Genomic DNA, 20,006 nt, shown 5'->3' on the forward strand with positions numbered 1-20,006 from the left:
GCGTTTCCGTTAAGCCGTGCAGACACCAGAGTACGAGCGTGTGTCGGGAAGCTGTAACATCATTCCAGATGACATGGAGCTGCAGCTCCAGGGCCAGGCCCACGATAAATATTAATGGCCAAGAACGAGTGGATTGGGAGTTGAGTTATCAGGGCGGGCCTTCCTAATTGACATTTTACCTGCTGTATACCTTAACAGGGCTGTAAAACACCGGGCCCGGGCTCGGCCGTAGGGGCGACGTGTCAGTCAAGCTCTTCCCCAGCACTGCCGCCTTCCTCTGGGGAGGGGAGAGCCGCTCCAGCCCGCCCAGACTCCTCATTGTTCAGGTTTAGCACCAGGGTGTTACACGGAGCATTCTAACATCGAGGCAACTATTACAGTTTCATTCAGAGAAATTAGGATGCAGTAAAAAGACGAGGCTACAGCTTTCCTCTCGTCTCTACAGACTCTTCCCTACAGAATCAATCTCATTTTGTTTCTTACTAAATAATTAACTGTTTTTGGTCAACAAATAACATAAAAGGTTCATTTCAGGTTCACTTTTTCTGACTAAATAAGCATTTTCATTACCTAAAAAGGGGATTTTGTTTTTTAAATTTTAATCTATTTCTACACTATTTGAAAAAACATTCATAGAGAACACTTATAAAATAGATATTTATGTTGTGTTTTTTTATCATTTCTTCACATGTAAGCACTGTTATCTAATGATCATTTACATTGCTAGATGTATGCTGGATATTTTCATGATTCATCTTTTGGTCCATACAATACAGAACATAGTAAGAAATGTCCAAATTCACAGATTGCTTGAGTTGTCTGATTAATGCTTCAAACCCTAAATTTAATTTACGATCATAGACCAGCAGAAAGTCACATCTGAGAAGCTGGAACCAGTGAGTCTTATGGCACTTTATAAAAAATGAGTTGCTGATTAAGTTTGTGTCAATCGTCTATTTGAGTTATTTTTTCAGCTCTTATTTTTTTTTTTTTTTTTTTAAATAAATTGCGTCTTTCTCTCGTTACAGAATTTCCCACGTTCATTTATCAATCACATTCCTGTCTTTCACTGACACAGAGATGCAGTTCAAACACACCCTCACACTGGGCAGGCATGTCAACAATCTCTGGCCTCTACCACACACTCGCAACATTACTACACTCCCACTCGGCCAAAACATTCACTCGTCTACTTCCAAAGAAACTACACGCACATAACTGCGTACAAAAACACAACACACACTCATACAAAGAGGCCCGAGAAAGTGTTCCCACTTACATTATCTGAAAATTGACAGGCGGGGCAGACAACAAACAATTATCCCCGGGGCACGGGGGGGAATCGAAGATTGAGAAAACAAATATGGGTGTCGTCATCAAAGCTAAATGGCAGGCCCTGTGTGAGAAAGACTGAAGAGTCTATTCATATTTACTGTTGCCGGGATTTCAATATCAACATCATTGAAAGCGCATCAGATGTTTTCCCTTTCCACTGACTGATTCACAAAGAGAGGCACAAAGTGTCATGTCTGTTTGATGAAAATGAAAATACAACAAAAAGGTTAATCCATAGACAAACACCATTGAATAAATAGCTCATAATGCCGGCATATTAGCGGCACTTATAGGAAATGGCAGATAATTATATTTTCTAAAGGCCAGTGTTTGTAATTTTTTTCCGAAAAGAGCAAATGTGACTCAGTGGTGGCTGTGATTTATGAGCGTTAGTGGAGGTGCAGCGAAGCGTGGCGGTAGCGCCAAAAATCATGAAGGAGAACCAAAACACACACACTGCACTGTGATCGCAGACAAACTGGCATCACAGTCCATATCTCAATATGTTATTCTATAGTCCGGTGTCCCCCCCCACCAACTAATCTCCAGGGAATGCAGAGATGAGCATATGATATACCTGTAGTCAATTAAGCATCAGACATAAAACTGCACTTTTAAAACCATGTTTCCTTGTGAAGCCCCGGGTGGTTCCAGAACACCGAGTTGATGTCCCCCGCTGCTGCTGTTAGGTCTGAGTGTCTGGCTCCACCAAGAGGCCGTTATACCATACTGCTATTCTACTATTCAGCTGTAGAACAAGAAGGCTTCAATCAGTGAGTCATGGACCAAGATTTAAGATTTTCTACTTCCATACATAGCTAAATTATATTCAAAGATGTTGGTACATGTGTCAAACTCAAAGCCAGGGGGCTAAATCCAGCCCTTCACAATTTTTGATCCAGCCTGTGTATCAATATTGGTTTACAATGAATCACGCAACCCTCAGAGCAGAATTTGGCAGATTTGCCGACTTTGAGACACAGACATTCCCACAGTTTGGATGTTCAGGCTGTGGGTCGGCAGGTGTGGGAGCTGCATTTAAAAATGTAATCATTGTTTTGCTGGCTTTGTTAAACCCTACGAAGGCTACTTTTCTGCTGACTTTTTTAGAGCTTTATGTCGACCAAACTGTAAATGAGAAGACCACAGGAGACAAGCAATTATACAGTCAAAGATATTTGACTTTTCCGATAAAATACAAAAAACACGCCAATAAACTATACATAGATGTGATTTTCTGTTTTCAGTTTTCACCCCTGTGTTAGTACTATGATGTGTCAGTTAAACAGGAAACTTATATACAATTATTTGAAGATGATAGCATAATAAAATGCATCTTTCAGAGCACATGATATCCCATTCTTGGACAGGATACTTTTGCAAAGAAAATGGACAGTTTGAATATTTGCATTGACTTTTAGTTGTATTACTTAGGCCAAAGTGTGTTTAGCCTGTGTATCCAGTATTTAATAATTAGCTGTAGTGTATTTAAACTGTAAAGAAACTAAAGTTAATGCTAAGGAATCCATGACTTGCCAATAAATCCTGATAACCAATAAAGAAGCAGTCCCAAAACATGTTAAAACGTTTGACTGCTACACTAATTCCAAGTATCTACTGTCATCTTGTGGCCATCTGCTGGCACTACATACTGAGGGAGGCAATAAATATAACATATATTTAACTATAATATTGTTATAGGTATATCAAGATGGGATTTTAGTTCTGAGTTCACAAAACATGTACTCCAAGCAATGCCTCAATGTGCAAAATACAATGAGTAGATCCCATGAAGTATCACTAGCTTCGTCTTTGGATCAACTGACAGCTGCAGGTCTGCTGCTTCTGAAAAGGTATGCTGTTCTCGTGTCATGTCTGTAGTCCGTCTGTAGGTCCATGTTCATGCTGTACTCATTGGTAGCTAAACGAAACAGCATGCTCAACGCTTTCTACGGACTTCGGCTGCATCTGATAACGACGCTCTTTGACGGCCTTCACACACCAAACATGCGGGCACGTAGCAGGTTACAGCTTTATCTTCTATCTAGAGCGAAGCTGCAGTTTCAACCACGAGCTAAAAAACTCCACCACAGCGTCACAATTTAAGAGCTGTGATGGCAAAATGACTCATGTGATGACACGTCACTGGCTGAGAAGTTATGGTTAAGGATTCAGAGAATTGGTGGTGTGTCAAGACATAATAGTGTAATAATAAAAACGTTACTTTTGCTTCTTATTTTAGAATGAGGTTAAATACATCTTCATGCCGTCTGTTTTCCACCTTCTAGGACTACAATGTTTTTTTCTCATGTCATTCTAATTGTATTTGATGTGTATACAGATTTGGCAATAAAGTCCTGGTTTTTGAAAGAGACTAAACCAAGAAAGAAACCAATCCAAAACCGAATTGCACACTTGAAAAAATCTAAATGAATGAGCACTGTTGAGCCTGTGATTCATCCCCAATTCAACACCTGTAAGCTTGGATTACAAGAGTTTGTATGTGCTTTACCCATTGAATGTGAATGCACCATCGGAGCATCAAACACCACTTACTGTGAAATGCTCCTGGGATTGGTAGTTCTCATCGAGGTAGACGCGGGCTCTGTTGTACTCCCTCATGGCATCACTGGACAGCAGCTCTCTGATGGATAGAAACACACACACACACACACGCACACACACACACACACACACACACACACACACCACGCGCAGATAGATCAGGAAATGTCAGTCAAATCCAAAAACACCTTGGATTTCTTCCAGTTACACCCCATTTTCAAAATACCCTGGTCCAAGATGTATACAATAAGGCATTTTCTTTTGAAAGAAAACATATTTTGCTGTGTTGACGTAGAGCTGCGATGTGACCAGTGGGGGGAGTAGTCCGCCAGTTTAAAAACAGACTACTCCTGCATGTTTCACATCAAGGGGGTGTTTCCTTAACATAGACACTGCTCAGCTTAAGGTGACTATAATAATAACCCTTTACTGTTTCTGAAGCGCTGTCATTTTCCATATAATGTCCATTTAATCCATGGTGTTTAAGGTGCTCTAAGCGATGTCACGCGTGTTTTAGGCTAGAACATTTGTTGTCACATACAGGAAGCATCTCACTATCCGTAAGCTGCCTGTCCCCTGAACACTGTGAAAAAAAAACGCAGTCTCTGTAGACAGCCCAGGGTCTATAAAAATAAACAGATTTCGGCTGAACACCGGAAAAGCCTGTGTTAGCGTATCCAAAGCCAGGCTTAATTGTATTTTAATATATAGAAGTTTATATATAGAAGTTATCTAGTGTAGTTATGGCTGATACAGGGGCAGAATCGAAACAGAAAAGAAGGAAATTAAACAAAGAATCACTAAAAGCTAAAAGGGAAAGTGAAAAACAACAAGCAATTTATTGTAAAATGTGTGTATTGCCACTCACCTGTCTTGCTCTTGTAGCGCCCCATAGTGGCGTATGTATATAAAACTCTCCGGGTGTATCTGGGGCAGTTATCTGAACACACCCTGTGAGTTTTGTGATGACTGACCTTACTGTTACGGATTTGTGTTGAATTATCTCCAGAGCCATGCCCCTTATGAAGTTCATTGATCAATAACTTGAAAAGTAACTGAGATATGGACATGCTTTATACAAGTTGTAATGAGCTTGATCCAGTGATGATTCACTGAAAATGTGGTGGCAATCGGAGCTACGGTGTAGGAGGAGATCTCAAAAATGTGTTTTTCAAAACATTCAAAACGGCGGAACATTTTTCTAGGCGGACCAAAATGGTCCTTGAGGCTTTTTTGTAGAGCGCATTAAGCTGCACCTGTGTGAGAATATTCAAGTCAGTCGGACTTACGGTGTGGGGGGCGTGGCCTTTCAAAGTTGGCATTTTGAAGCCTTAATTACAGCGCCATCATGTGGCCGATTGGGTTCCTATTTCTATAGAAGCGCATGCACACCACTTCCAGACAACAAATAATAGTATCTAAAACAGACAAACTTAGAAGCCTAATTAGGCAAATGACCACATCATGAGCACAACACTTACTTGACAAAACTATCCACGTGTGACATAGATGCCTCATAATTCTTCCCGCCCACCTCCTGGCAGTGCACTGCCAAGAAGTGAGGCTTGTGTGTCTGTACGGTCTGTAAGGGAAGAGAGAGGAAAGAAAACACAGGTGAAAAAGGGAGGGCAAAAAGACAAGCAGTTCCACGTTTTCCGTGCAAGTGCACCCTAAACAGCTGGAACAACACTACAGTACGCCCATTTGCTCATAATAAACAAACCTTGAGTTGAATTATTCAGTCAAGCGCAAAAAACCTAAATGAGCGCGGCGCCTGGGCCTCTGTACATATCTTCCTAACTCAACTCTTTGACATGGCACTATATTTACACAAGACAAAGTGCCTTGCTAATGTAGGCAGAAGGCACTTAGTGAGCTTGTTCCACAAGCATAATGCGGCGCCCTCTTCATTTACTGTCAGGGATGTGCCTGAAGCGCAGTACGTATGTTATAGTTGCTCGTGTGTCAGCGCCCGCTCTGACACATCACTCACTTTACCAACAACTCCATCGCTGCAGGCATATGTCGGGGATTAGAATGCTGGAAAGACTCCAGCAAATACAGACTGTTATAGAAAAAAAAAAGAAGAAGTTGCATGCATGTTCTGTAATTAATACAAATTGGTGGTTAGTGTTTATAAAAAGTGGTAAGATTCACTTTTATCAGGTCAATGATCCACCCAATAGGATGGATGCAAAGTGAAAATACCGATACATATCATCTGCAAGATGCCCCTTTAAGATTTTAGATTCAAAAGAATTTAAATGTCTGAAGGAGCTCAGTAATAAAATTGTCAAATCATATTTTAGATTTTTTTGAGTGCTAAATGTATCTGTTGAATGGGCATATGTCACCTCATGTTGATCGCAGGCCCCTTAAAGATATCAGCAAATATCATATGTTATTGTTGTCCAAAGACTCAATATGATATAGTGATTTACACCCCTAACTGCAAGCTATTCCATCCAGACTCACGTGACCTCGTGTTGCTTTTACATTCCCTCTTAAGCATAGCGTGGTGTTTGTGAGCACCCTGTCAGAGGTGTTTAGGGTGGCTGACCTCTAATGGAAAAATCAATACCGCAGGGTGATATACGGCACTCACAAGCACTCACAGGGCCAGGCCTATGGATATAGGCAGGGAACATACTGTACATCAATGTCACTCGGTGATGGGAAGAGCGACAAATGGTCCCTGGACCCGAACGGAGCCCTGCTACTTCACCGGCACCCCACCCCGGCTCGCCGTTGCATTATGCTCACTACAGGCCCAATCAAATAAAAGTAATGTATGGCAATAACACTATGGATTTTCCATCAACCTATGGCTTGTCACTTAGCCCGATGACCCAAGAGCGGGGACCTAGAGCAGCTCAAACTTGGAAAGATTAGTGGACCTATCAACTCGCGATGGAAAAAGGTCACAGTCTCAAGGAGCTTGCAACTAATGTCAGGCGCGAATGGGACGTGTGGGACGTGTGTGTGTGTGCACACACACACCAACATGCACGTGCTTGCGTTAATCGACTGCATTCTATTTATCTTTCCAGGCTGTAAATCCTGGTCTACGTTGGCAAACAGACACTATATCTAGGTGGTAATTTCATTACCAGAGTCACCAATGCTATCAGCCCGAAACCAAACAGCATCAACCAGAGACCTTACTTTACTTTGACAAAGAGCAAACCTGTGACCAGTATCCAATTACAAAAGGTACCACTGTTATCAAGAAATTCTCTTGACATTAGGGTTGAGTAGGGGCTGAAATGTTGACATGCCAAATATTGCATCTATAAAACATGATTTTGTGATGGGCAACAACAATAGCGGCCCTTCTAAACAGCCCTTTAGACAGTGACAGCTGCCAGTGCTGTGCAGACATGACTAACAGCGTGCTCGCCATATGGGACCTTTTCTTTTTAACTTTACAAGGATGTCAGACGCTGATGTGTTTGATATGAAGGTGTGTCCTCTCTCTTTTTCTCTTTGCATTTTAACATGACCTTATTTGTGACATTCGAATTCCAAGGAGCCTAAACCATATATTTGTCACACAGGCAGAGGAGGCACCGCCGTACTAAAGTCTAATCAAAGTCATTGTCTTCCAAATTCCCAATGCTTTACTCAGTCACAACAGCAGCCTTTTGTTCTCTTATATTAATCGTGAGAGAAGACCGTACTTCATGTGACACATGTATGAAAAAGAGGCATAACAAACCTCAAACAAGTTTCAAAAGCGTGCTCGCTGCTGGAAATGTTGTGAAGTTGTAGTTGAAGTGGCAGTCGAATTGCAAATACTTCAAAGAAGTTTGGAAAAGCTGAAAGACGTAGGAGTTTCACTTTAACAGTAAGCAATTAGTGAAACATGAACCTCCCCCATGCAAATAGGAATAGTTATCCATCCAGCACTATTCATTATAGATCAACATTGATTGATAATTAGTTAAAGCGCCCATATTCTGCTCATTTTCAGGTTCATAATTGTGTTTTGAGGTTTGTACCAAAATGGGTTTCCATGGTTTAATTTTCAACTAACACCATATTTTTGTTGTACTGCACATTGCTGCAGCTGCTCTCTTCACCCTGTGTGTTTAGGTCTCTGTTTTAGCTCCAGAGTGAGACATCTCACTAGTTTTAGCTACAGAGTGAGACATGTCACTTCTTTACTATCTTTGTTGGGAGCTGCACATGCTCAGTAGCGAGGTAAGATCCCATCAGCTAGATAACTCTTTCTCCAGCTTTGGTCAGTCCAAGGCAGGATTAGCTGGGAGACTTCTTCTAGATGAGGGCCACAGGGACAGGAAGTAGTTCTTTTGGAGATTATGGTCAACTAGTGGGTGTTGTAGCAGTGTATTGCCATTGAGAACAAGCTAGCATGCTACGGTTAGCCACCTCGTGTCGGCTAGTGACGTAGAAAGCCGTGCAGATTTTGCTCACCCGGAGACTGAAAGCAGAAGAGATTCACTGAAAACAGCATGGATGGGTTTTCTTTCCAGGTTTGTATGTGTGTGGAAGCATGACAGACACAAAATCCCAAAATCCATTTTTTCATAGTATGGGCACTTTAATATTTTCAGACAGATAGCACTGTTTGTTGTGTGTGTGTGTGCATGTGTAGGAGTGTAGGAGATACAGAAACAAGCAAAACATGTCAATTACTTCGGTTTCCTGCCTGCTTGCTTTCTGTGGTTGATCCCAGTTTTCTTTTTCTTTTTAACTAGGCCTATTTAAAATATATATAGATTTTTAAAAGATTATTTTTGGGGCTTTTTGCCTTTAATTTTTGACAGGACAGTTATGTGAGAGAGAGGGAAGACATGCAGGAAATAGTCACAGGTCGGAGTCAAACCCTAGACCTCTGCGTCGAGGCATAAACCTCTCAGTACGTGTACACCTGCTCTACCACTGAGCCAACCTGGCCACCCATTTAAAATATTTAGGGTCTTTAACCCTCTGGGCCCTGAGGCCATTTTTACAGTTTAATTTCCGTCTGGATTTATTTTATATAAAAGCTTGTAAAACATCAACCCTGTTGTCTACAGTCAACATATGAACATCATTTTTTTTAGGACAAACTGGGCTATTGGAATATTTGGGTTGCAGTGAGGTCACTTGCATGTTAAAAATGGTTGTAGGGCCTTTAAGATAAATAAATAAATAAATCTTCCAGATATGTATTGATATCACAGACATATAAGTAAAACCTAAGCCATTTTCCATTCTAAAACACTTCTCATATGTCTTGGGAGTCACACTGTGAAGAAATAATCATTATAACTTATACAGTTGACAAAATACATGCATTTTTCCCAAAAAAGTCAAGACGTTTTGCTCTTATGACATTTATTTATGCCAATAATAACATAATAATGTCATATTTATTGATATTACACCCACAGCAATGTTATACAAGAATATGAATATGTGTCTAAATATTGCAACATTTGGCCTTTAGTAGAGTATATAGGCATTTTTGTCCCCTCTGGCCTTCCATACAAGAGGGGTGCCTTTATCTCCCATATATGGGCATGTACTTCCTGAAACAATAGACAGGACAGACGGAGAGAGAGAGACCAGAGATTAGACGAACGATTCAGCGGCTAAATTGAGCCAAAACGCGATGAATTATGGATATAAAGTGGACCAATCTTGGATATAACAGTATGGATTTAAAGCCCAAAGAGGCTGAAGTTCCAGGCTGGATAGAAAATCCCCTGTAGAGGCTAGAAAGACCGCCGTAAAGCCGAAAACGTCAGGATTTAAACGAAACCGAAAGTGAGTAAATCGCTTGTATCGTTCAAAAGTTATTAAACTATGAATCAGAGGTACTTTTTTACTCGTGGGCGAGTGTCTCGGTCTCAGAGGGTTAAGGAGCAGAACATGACGGCGCCCCTACAAACCACCAGCGCTCTGTGGCGAGACACTTTCGGCGGGTGATGCATCCTTACCCTATCTACTAGACAGAGAGGGCCTTTGAGGAGGACTAATCAGGAGAGCCTGACTCTTATTTCATGGTTCCTATTTAGAGGTGGAATATAATTATGAGAGGAGTTTGTAAGCAAGCTTTGCTTTACTGTCCAACTGTGGATTCACTAAGACAAACTCTTCTCATGACACAATATGGAGAAAATGAGGCTTTGGGTTGCAATCTGGAGTTAAACATTAAAGCAAAATTCCAATACGTGTCTATGTCAGGCAGGCCTCGGGTTTCAACCATAGACTGTAAACTATGCAAAGATGGACGACATGACAGCTCCCCACAAGTGAAGTCAAAACATCAAGAACTACCCCTGGGGGCTGGCTGCGGCATACTCCCAGACTCCGCCCCCTCCATGTTAGCGGATGTGACATGGGGCAAACTAAAAAATTATAGTACACATCAAAACTTTCTCAAAGAGAGCTTCTGTCATTTAAGGCAGATCTTATCAGTTTGTTCAAGGGTTCGTGTTCCTGATAATGGTGGTTGGAAGGGCGGCTGTGGCTCAGCTGGTAGAGCGGCCGTCCAATTCGTACCAATTGAAAAGTCGACGGTTTGATTCCTGTCAAGTGGGCAAGACATTGAACCACGAATTGCTCTAAATGCCATCTGTGTGTGAATGTGTGTGAATGTCAATCTGATAAGCAGGTAGCACTATGTAAGGAAGCCTCAGCCTCCGGTGTATGTACTCTAACTGTGACTGATTATGCAAAATTGCTTTGAGTAGTCGTGAAGACCAGAACAAAACTATATAAATTAAGTCCATTCGATGCTAAAAACAAGGGGCTGTAACGTCTTGATTGTCCTGACGATTAAATCATGCGGAACTGCTTTACCGCATGATCCCTACAGCACAGACTCAAACTCCAAATGACTTTTCCAGATGCAAGATGGCAGGCTATTTGGCTTCCTTTTGTACAGTGGAATGAGTGGAGATGTTTCCACCATCTCAATATCCAGTCCATAGGCCCTGTCTTGCACCTGGCACAGTGCAAAGCCCGACCCAAGTGTCTTTGCTAGCTAAAAGACCGACGCAGTTGTCAATTTCACGTCCAGCGCCCACAGGTTTTATTGGTTTATTGAATGTTACGCCCAAAACACACCTATGACTTATGGAAGACACTAAGTACAACCCTTTCAGACCATGCGCCCGGCGCACAGACCCTTTTTTCCACCGTCAAACTAGCAAAAGGCGATTTGGACACGCCCTAAACGCACCTGCGCCATGCGCTTTACGCCGTACAATTGGATTGTTAAAATAGGGCCTTATTGATTATCTGAGACCTTACTTTGCATCTCTGCAATTTACAAATCACAAGACTGGATGTGAGGATTTGACACCATCACTTGCCTGTGACGGTCCAGAGAAGTTTCCAATGCAAATTGGCTGTGGGATTATTCAATTCAGTGTGGTGCAATGCAAAGCACTGTATATATATGACAACCGCAAAGCCGGATTCCAATTTTACCCACACACATGTGGAGCAGGCAAATGACCCTGCTTTGCTTATGTGGACATGTCTGGGATTTCCTGAGACAGGGCGAGAGTCCTGATACAGGATTTGATTGGACTTACTAGCATAAAAAGTAAGGAAATGAGAAGCAAAAAAAAAAGCCTAGTCATTACATGTATAATGTGCCTCTCATTAATAATAGTTAGTTGATAGTCACTCTATTTATTGTCATACGCTCCAACAAAATGTAACCGAGGGCTAAACCCAAGTCCCAAGAAATCCCCCAGAGCTTCATTGAACAGAGCAACTTGTGATCCCAACAATCAAACTATTTCTTTTTAATATTTTTTGCAAGTCAAAAATAGCCCTCCCTTTAACTAAGCCCATGGGATGCTTCTGCACTCTTTCCTGTAAAATGTTGTCTCAGATATTCACAGCAGTTAAGAGCACATGAAAGGAAAGCTGAATGAGTAAAAGCACACATTTTATTTACATGTATGAGTAAGTGCTGACTGCCAGATGTCAATATGTGTCTTCACACCCATAAAACCTGTAAATGCATTCTCACAGGAACGCACTGCAGTTCTGTTAGAAAAGACAACTACACTTACGGATATCTTATTCAGTATCTATCCCAGATGAACTAAACTAAGCAGGTTAACACTGCAGAGTTGGTCATGCTCTTTCCTTAGAAGCCTGTAAGTCAGTAACAGTTGGCCGAGTGTGGAATGCATACAGTACGGTTGCCTTGGAGCGGCGATGACCGCAGCATTTTCGGGCGGAGCTACGGTGTGAACTGGCGACACCTATTTCAAGTTTTTCTTAAATGTTTCCTGATGACAAGGTGCTCCAAAATGATTAATGTGCTGATTCAACTGACTGGGTGTGAGGCAAAAGATTTTCCTTTGGATTCTCGCCAAGTCAACTCAAAGCAGAAGTCATAACACTATAACACGCAGTGTGCATTTCTTCTTCCCAGCCGCTGAGTTTTTCCAGTTAAAAACAAATCATGGTTTTAAGAGTTGACAAACCAGAAGAGTGAATGCATTGTGTATTGGGGTGGGGTGGGGTGGGGTGGGGGGGTTCGAATGCTCACACAGCATGGCTGGTTGTAGTTCACTCTAGCAGTCACTGCTGGTTGTTCCCAGCCGCGCCGAGTTCAGAGTCTGATGCTTCTTTCCATGACGTCAGCCGCACAGAGCTAGAGTGAGGCTACAGGCTGGCTCGCAATGGGGCAAACATCTCTCTCTCTCTCTCTCTCTCTCTGCATGCTCACTACACACAGACCACACACACACACACACACACACACACATTAGAAAATATGATCCCTTCTGCGCAAGCCGACTGCACAATGCAAACAGAATTCCTCAACATACGTAACCAGGACAAGATTCCACACACGCACACACTCGCACACCCATGCACGCTAAACAAAACCTTCTGACTGGAATCACCTGGCACAGGACATGTTTTGGCACGCTGGTGAAAGAAATAATTACAAGAAAGAGTAAGGCAAAGTTAACAAAGGCAGAAAAATCATGCAGCTGAGCAGATGTTGCTTCATGTGTATTTCCTACTTCTGTAACTAGCCGTACAGTCTCAAATTAAGTGAAATTAGCTCGGCATAAAAAGGCCCTTTAATGGACTTAAATTAGTTGGTGTTAGTGGAAAATAGGAATGTTTTAAAGATCACTACCAGAGCCAATTGAGGTTTTATTGATGTAGTCTATGGCAACGACGTTCCACTTCCGGGATTGCTACAGGAAAACGTGATTGGTTTATTGGCATTTCTTTAAACCAATCACAATTGTCCACTGCAAAAATACATGCATCCGGCGGAATTCTTGCGACTCCGGAGCAATCCCGGAAGTGGAACGTCGAGGATATAGCCTAGGTCCTCCTGAATGTTGAGTCTGGAATGATGTAAAACAGGAGCTCAGGTTGCTAATGGTTCTCAACCAACACTATGTTCAATATTTAGTTCAATATCAATATTTGCAGACCACACATGGCCAGGACGTTGGTCAGTGGGCAGTGTGTCTCCTGCTACGCCCAACCTCAGAGGTAGATCTCAGAAGTAGACATAGCCACCAAGTGGCTCAAAGCTACGACACCGTTTCTTCAAATATATCCAAAGGGGATTTTAAACTCTTGAAATATGATGCCTATAGTATTATTATTACAAAAAAAATTAAAGAATTCAAACTTAGATTAGGCCTTATGGCCTAACTTAGATTAGGCCGTGTAGGAAAACACCTTTCGGGACATTTGGTTGCCTTTAAATCCTACTGCATTTGAATCCATCAGCTAACATACAGTGAATAAGTTGCATGAGAGAAAGTTGTGTGCCAAGTTTCATGTTTCAGCTAGTAACATGGCCGCTGCTGATTGGAGTGGACGGAAAGTTATTAATCTAGCAATTACCAGGAAATCTAATCATGCACTATTTATCTTGCATCACATCAGTATGACGTATTCAGTTTACATGACAACGTCCACGATGAGGCAATCCATTACAGATAGAGCAGACTGCAGTGAATATAAAAGAAAATACAACAAATTGACTGTTGATTTTAAAACAATTTGAAATCATTTCCAACAACGTGAACATCCAATTGAATGTTAAAGGCCCCACTAAAAAACCTTTAAAGTGACTAGTGCAGTTTTCTACTAACATTTCACACTCAAAGATCTCAGTGCCTTTGGCGATATGTCACAGCCTTTTGCAATGTGCTTATTGCGCGAGTTGGTATCGCAATGAAAACTATATATTGTGCAACCCTACTACACAGTAGTGTTCATTTTGTCACCTGTTTTGAATTTAGTCTTAGTCTTGTGCCAAATGTCCTTGTTAGTTTTAGTCATATTTAGTCATTCACGTTTTTTTGTTAGTCAAGTTTTAGTCGACTAAAAGTCTCGTCATTTTAGTCTAGTTTTAGTCAAAATATTTCAGTCTTTTTTAAATATAATAAAGTTTTTGTCTGATAATTATTTCAGTCCGCGCTCCAAACGGCCACTGCACTAGTTTATTCTCCCGATGAAAAAGTAGAGACAATACACAAAAATATTTTATTAGATATTGTATTTTACGCAAAACATTTTAGTCTTGCTTTTTCCCATCAACGATAATGCACGTTCATTTAGTCTTAGTCAGCGTTTTTGGACAGTGGTGCCGTCTCGTCGTCGTCTCGTCTGACGAAATTAACACCACTACACAGTTAGTTATTAATGGAGTTTCAGAGTGAAAATGCGCCTTCTCAACCTTACATGGCTCTCTTCACACTGCACAATGTATTACTAAACCCCTTTATGTCACTTGTCACTACATCTTGGTGTAGTCCACTACGCTGTGTGCATCTGGACGCTACCCCGGTAGGACCCTCCTCCTGTTGGGCCTGTCTTGCTGTATAGGCATGCATTGGCGATACATCACCAGGCTACAGACGTTCCTGGCTCTAAACCCTCTTGGTTGGCACTGGCACGCTACTATCACTGAAACACAAATCAATACTGGGCTATTTAACGCGACAGCAGTGTTGAGTATTGCAAAAGAATGGCTCCATTCCGGCCGTCCTCGCTGATTCATTTGGAGGTGCAGCTCATTTCAATCGGTGTGTCTTCTTCTCTTTCTACATCACTGTTTCTCCTTGGGTGTCTTTCAGTATCTATCTTCTTCTTTCAGAGTTTCTATCTGACTTTCTTTTTGTGTCATTCTGTCTGTTCATTTTCCAAGTGCGGCCACATTTGACTTTGACTAGTGAAGTGACATTGGTGGACTGAAAATAGAGTTATTCTCATTTTCATAGGAAATACAATTTTTAATAACACTAGTGCTTTTAAGCAGAATCTTTTTAATTTTCCAAAGAGGATACATTTGTTTACTAACATTTTGGGGGCCAACGTTGTCAACAGAGGTGCCCAAATTCATACGAAGGGCACGGGCCACAAATAAATGTTAATGTTAAAGAATTTTGTATTTCTTTTAATTTTTTGTAGTTAAAACTTGTGCATTTTATTGGATAGGAAAGTTTACAAGCACTGTGTTTTACATTGCCGTAAAACTCACAATTAATTACTTTTTAGCTGCACAAAATGTACGTTTTGTTGTCATTATGGTTAGGACTTTACAGCACTTTCTAAAGAGGAATAAAAGCATGAGCATGTCAAATGCCATGGTGGCCAAAACAAAGGGAGCCCAGTCTAAACTTGGCCCCCGGGACCCTAAATTGGGCAGCCTTGGGCTAGAGAATGGTATAGTCCTGTAGCCTAAAAACCCTACATACACATATCATTAGCTTTAGTTAGTAATTAAAGACATCTGTCTCTTTATAAGATTCAACATGTTGGAGGACCCATCTTGCTGTTATGTTTATAACACTCAGAAGGGTGAATCTAGTAAGCTATTTTTTTAAGATAATTTTTGGGGCATTTTAGGTCTTTATTTGACAGGACAGCAAAAAAAATGAAAGGGGAGAATGACATGCAGCAAAGGGTCGCAGGTCGGAGTTAAACCTGGGCCCGTTGCGTCGAGGAGTAAACCTCTATATATGGGCACCCGCTCTACCAACTGAGGTATCCGGGCGCCGTCTATCAAGCAAATCAAGCAGTAGTGTAGTCTACGGTACAACCACAGAGCAAGACTACAGAAGAGCGGGGGTCAATTCTTGTAGACGTTTTGACCCCAATCAGTATGAGTAATCAGACGTTCGCTGGCGTCAACACCGCGCCGCCCACAAGAAGCATGAAACAGGCATTAGGCTAACTAGCCTCCACTGGAAGGAGTCCCACATGATGCTCCTTTTTTTCATGTTGTTTGAATTCTGCTAAAAAAGCTCCCCTGCACGTGGTGTGTGCATCCTACAACACACAAGGAGGGTTGCTAGATAGCATTAGCTGTCTTTCCTTAAGGGGTCCAGTTGTGTGTGGAGGGGGGGGAATGTCCAGACTGTCACATCTAGCCAAAAGGCTATTTTAATGCAGTACTACCAGTATCGGAACAAATACTTCACACTATTGGGAATTTTGACTGTACACACATTCTTGAGTGTGATTTCATTAATCTGCATAAATAAGCCCTCTGATAGCACTTTAATAAAAACATCTTGCAGAATGTATTTGTATACTCAAATTCCACACAACCACAGCAGGGTTGTGTAGAAAAATGTTAGTTATTATAGCTAAACGATCTGTCTTTGCTCCGTCTCTCTGCTGTCTGTCTGGCACTTTCAGACAGCAGTTAAAGTTCTAGCAGCCTCACTTCCCTTACCCCAGTGGAAAGAGTTGTGGTTAGTCAGGGGTTCCTATGTAGATGAAAAGGTAAGATATGAAACATGACTGAGCTTGAGCTTTTGCTCTCTAAAAAAAAAAAAAAAATTGCATTTAGAGGGGTGAAAATAAGGTGAATAAGATCACAGCGGCTGAACACAAGATTAGTCTTTCTTTCTTTTTTCAAAGACTCCCAAATAAGATCAGTTCAAAAACGCGTACATGTTAGTCAAGAATTACAGTGAAGCACTTGATCCCAACGCAAGCAGGTTATAACTAGATTTTGATTTTCTCTTTGCAAAGAAATAGCATGTTGTAGCTGTGGGAAGCACATGCCTTCACTCCACCTAATCTACAGAGCTCCAGCTGAAAAAAGTCATGTGGACTAGACTCACAGTCCCGTGACAACAGCTACAGAAACACTTGCTGGGCCTGGGCCAATAGTACATGCACTGTACTCCTAATGTAGCAAATCAGGTAAGGATGATGTGGAAATATGTAGGCTACAAATCTGATTACGTATTTTGCAATGGTAAAAAGCTGTAGCATAACACTGCATATAAAAGTGTGCTTTAAGTCTGGATTGAATACAAGGTCCTTATGGTCTCAATGTGTGTTCAGAAAACAATAATGTTTAGAAATATATAGTGATACCCTATGAATTATAATCTGTCATATTCAATTTCAACAATAATTGTTCAATGTATTACTGGCATCTCATTAGCGATAACTATTTATAGAATAATAAACACACACAGATGCTTATCTGCAGACAGAAGCAAAGACGTCACTCTCTTTGGTCAAATCATAAAGCATTCCTGTCCAATTAGAACTGCAGGACACAGCTTTAAAGACTCTAGGAGTCCACAGGTTGGACAGTAGCAGTGAACTGGCCATGTGGAGTATCATGAGATCAGCAGGCTAGGTGGAAAGAGCCCAAGCAGTAATTTGTTACTTGTTGGACTACAGTCCTTACATATTTGAGGCCGGGCACCGTATCACTTACCTGGTAAAACTCCCTGAGCCACGTTTTCTGTAGATTGTCAGGCTGGAAAGAGAAGAAAGGCGAGATGTTAGTGACATAATTAAGAGGATTTTCTGGCAACATCATCAGATCTAAGGGTGTGTTTTAACCTAAATGCCAGACGGGCTGCGCGGTATCACCTAATTTGCCAATTAAACACATACCAAACTGACTAAGATTTCTCTTGGTTTACAAACACATTGGGGTGTGTGTGTGTGTGTGTCTGTGTGGTGTTGTGTGTGTGTGTGTGTGTGTGTGTGTGTGTATATATAAATATATGTATTTACATATATATAGCATTTAGTCAATTCCTCCAATTACAGTGTCTTTCTCTCATGGTCATGAATCGTGTTCTGCAGGGCATCGACAAGCCCTTTGACATCTCTCTTTCTCTCAGCTTCCTTTGCTCTGCCTGCATCTCTCTCTCTCCCTCTCCCTCTTCCTCAATTTCAATTTCACGTTGCTTTATTGGCATGACAAAAAATACATGTGTGTTGCCAAAGCATAAGAACAAACATGCATATAAACAACAACAATGAGTAAATACATCTGATATAATAATACAGTAAACGGGATACTTGTGATATAATTGTAGATACGGAACAAATGATGTGCATGTCCCTCAAAGGGTAGGTTGATTCTCTCTCTCTCTCTCTCTCTCTCTCTCTCTCTCTCTCTCTCTCTCTGTCTCTTTTCCAGACCTGGACTCCATTTGGTTTGTGCAGTGGAAATAGAGGCACGGCCCTTGGTAGTCTACCATTTAAGGAGAGATCTCCCTATGTCGATAACTAGGTCTGATGAACAGCTCTGCATATGTGTGTGTGTGTGTGTGTGTGTGTGTGTGGTGTGTGGTGTGTGTGTGTGTGTGTGTGTGTTAAAGAGTTTGTCCTAGTCTATAATAACAATACACCAGGGATCTGCAGGCTCTGTGGGTATCTGAAACAAAGCCCTAAATTATTACAGAAGTAGGTACAGTATCCTTGGATGGCATCAGGGCACAAAGCTTTCCAAATACCTCATCAAAACATTTCACTTATTTGACAAAACAATCTAAATGATTAAATATAACTAGAGCCCGAACGATATATCGGCGGGCCAATATTAGGCATTTCCCGATATATCGGTATTGGCATTTTAATGGCTGATTTAAAAAAAAAAAAAAATCTATTCATCAGAATCATTTCCAATGACAAATAGATGATTCTGGTCATTTTTTTTTAAATAAAAACGGACGGTCAACCCTGTTATGAACTTGCGTAGCATAGTCTGTCCACCAGAGGACGCTCTACAACGTCCCTGTCCATCTTCAGTTTGCATTTTTATACATTTTATTTATCAGAACTTTAATATATTTTGATGTTCCTCTGTTCTGTTGTGACAATAAAACTAATTGTTACCATATTTCAGTGAGAACTGATAAATAACTACAAATAACTAATGTTAGGGAAATCTGTTTGTGGCGTTAAATCGTTAAAAATCCATTGGTCGGGCTCTAAAAATCACTTACATAAACTCTGAAATGTGACTTTATCTCGAGGAACACACATTATAAACTTGCAGATTAACAGGTTTTACTTTAAATAAGACACTGAATCGAATTAAAGAATGACAACTCTGGCCAAGCGGGAGAGTTTTTAGGATCACAATCCCCTCTTCAGTAAAAATGATATGAAGCCTCGGTGTGAATCCATCTCCCTAGGTGACCAAAATGAATCGCAGACCAGTGTCTTAGCCCAAAATGTCCTACTGCAGTTTGTTGATGATGAAGCGTTAACAGACATAATTGTTGACCGATTAATACAATGAATCAGTTCAAAACAATATTATTGATCTGAGTTATTCAAGTTATTTTAAAAAGGTGTTTTGCAGTGGAGACGCGGGAGCGGTCCCAGGACAGTGGCTGCATGTGTCCACGACGATGCACACAACATCGTGGCTCCACACGGGGGACGAGTAATGATTAAAGGACAATTCCGGTCAATTTCAACATGTAGCTCTGTTGTTTTTTTTTAAATGTGCATTTCTGTCAGTAGCAAGACAAATGACAACAATTGGTGCTGCCCACACCAAGTTATCCTCCTGCTAGAGTTAGCACTCAACAGGGTTAAACAGGGCAAGTTTTAAACGTGTTTTTAGCTTCTTAACATGTTCAAGATGTCATTACAAGTGCCTACCCATGTGCAGGTATTCCTTCCACAGTGAATCTGACTGCAGCAGACGTGACAGAAAGGCATAAAAGTTGTGACAATCGACTAGTGTGAAGGTATGGATTAACGCAACTTGTATGCCTTTCTGTCACATCTACTGCAGTCAGATTTGCAGAAAAGATCTTTAAAAAAAAAAATCAGAGCTACATGTTGAAATCAACCTGAATTCTCCTTTA

General features: G+C 41.1%; 1 protein-coding gene across 2 annotated transcripts in view; it reads right to left on the minus strand.

The window, feature by feature from the left end:
* Positions 1-20,006, minus strand: part of inpp5a (inositol polyphosphate-5-phosphatase A) — a 162,992-nt gene that overhangs the window by 95,991 nt on the left and 46,995 nt on the right. For both annotated transcript variants that reach the window (XM_032541127.1, XM_032541128.1), the window contains exons 2-4: positions 17,606-17,647; positions 5,382-5,482; positions 3,892-3,979 (exon numbers count right to left, since the gene is read on the minus strand). In XM_032541127.1, coding sequence (XP_032397018.1) covers positions 3,892-3,979; positions 5,382-5,482; positions 17,606-17,647 — 231 coding nt within the window. The remainder of the gene's footprint in view (positions 1-3,891; positions 3,980-5,381; positions 5,483-17,605; positions 17,648-20,006) is intronic.

Source organism: Etheostoma spectabile, chromosome 17 (assembly GCF_008692095.1).
Source record: "Etheostoma spectabile isolate EspeVRDwgs_2016 chromosome 17, UIUC_Espe_1.0, whole genome shotgun sequence".
NCBI classification, from domain to species: Eukaryota; Metazoa; Chordata; class Actinopteri; order Perciformes; family Percidae; genus Etheostoma; species Etheostoma spectabile.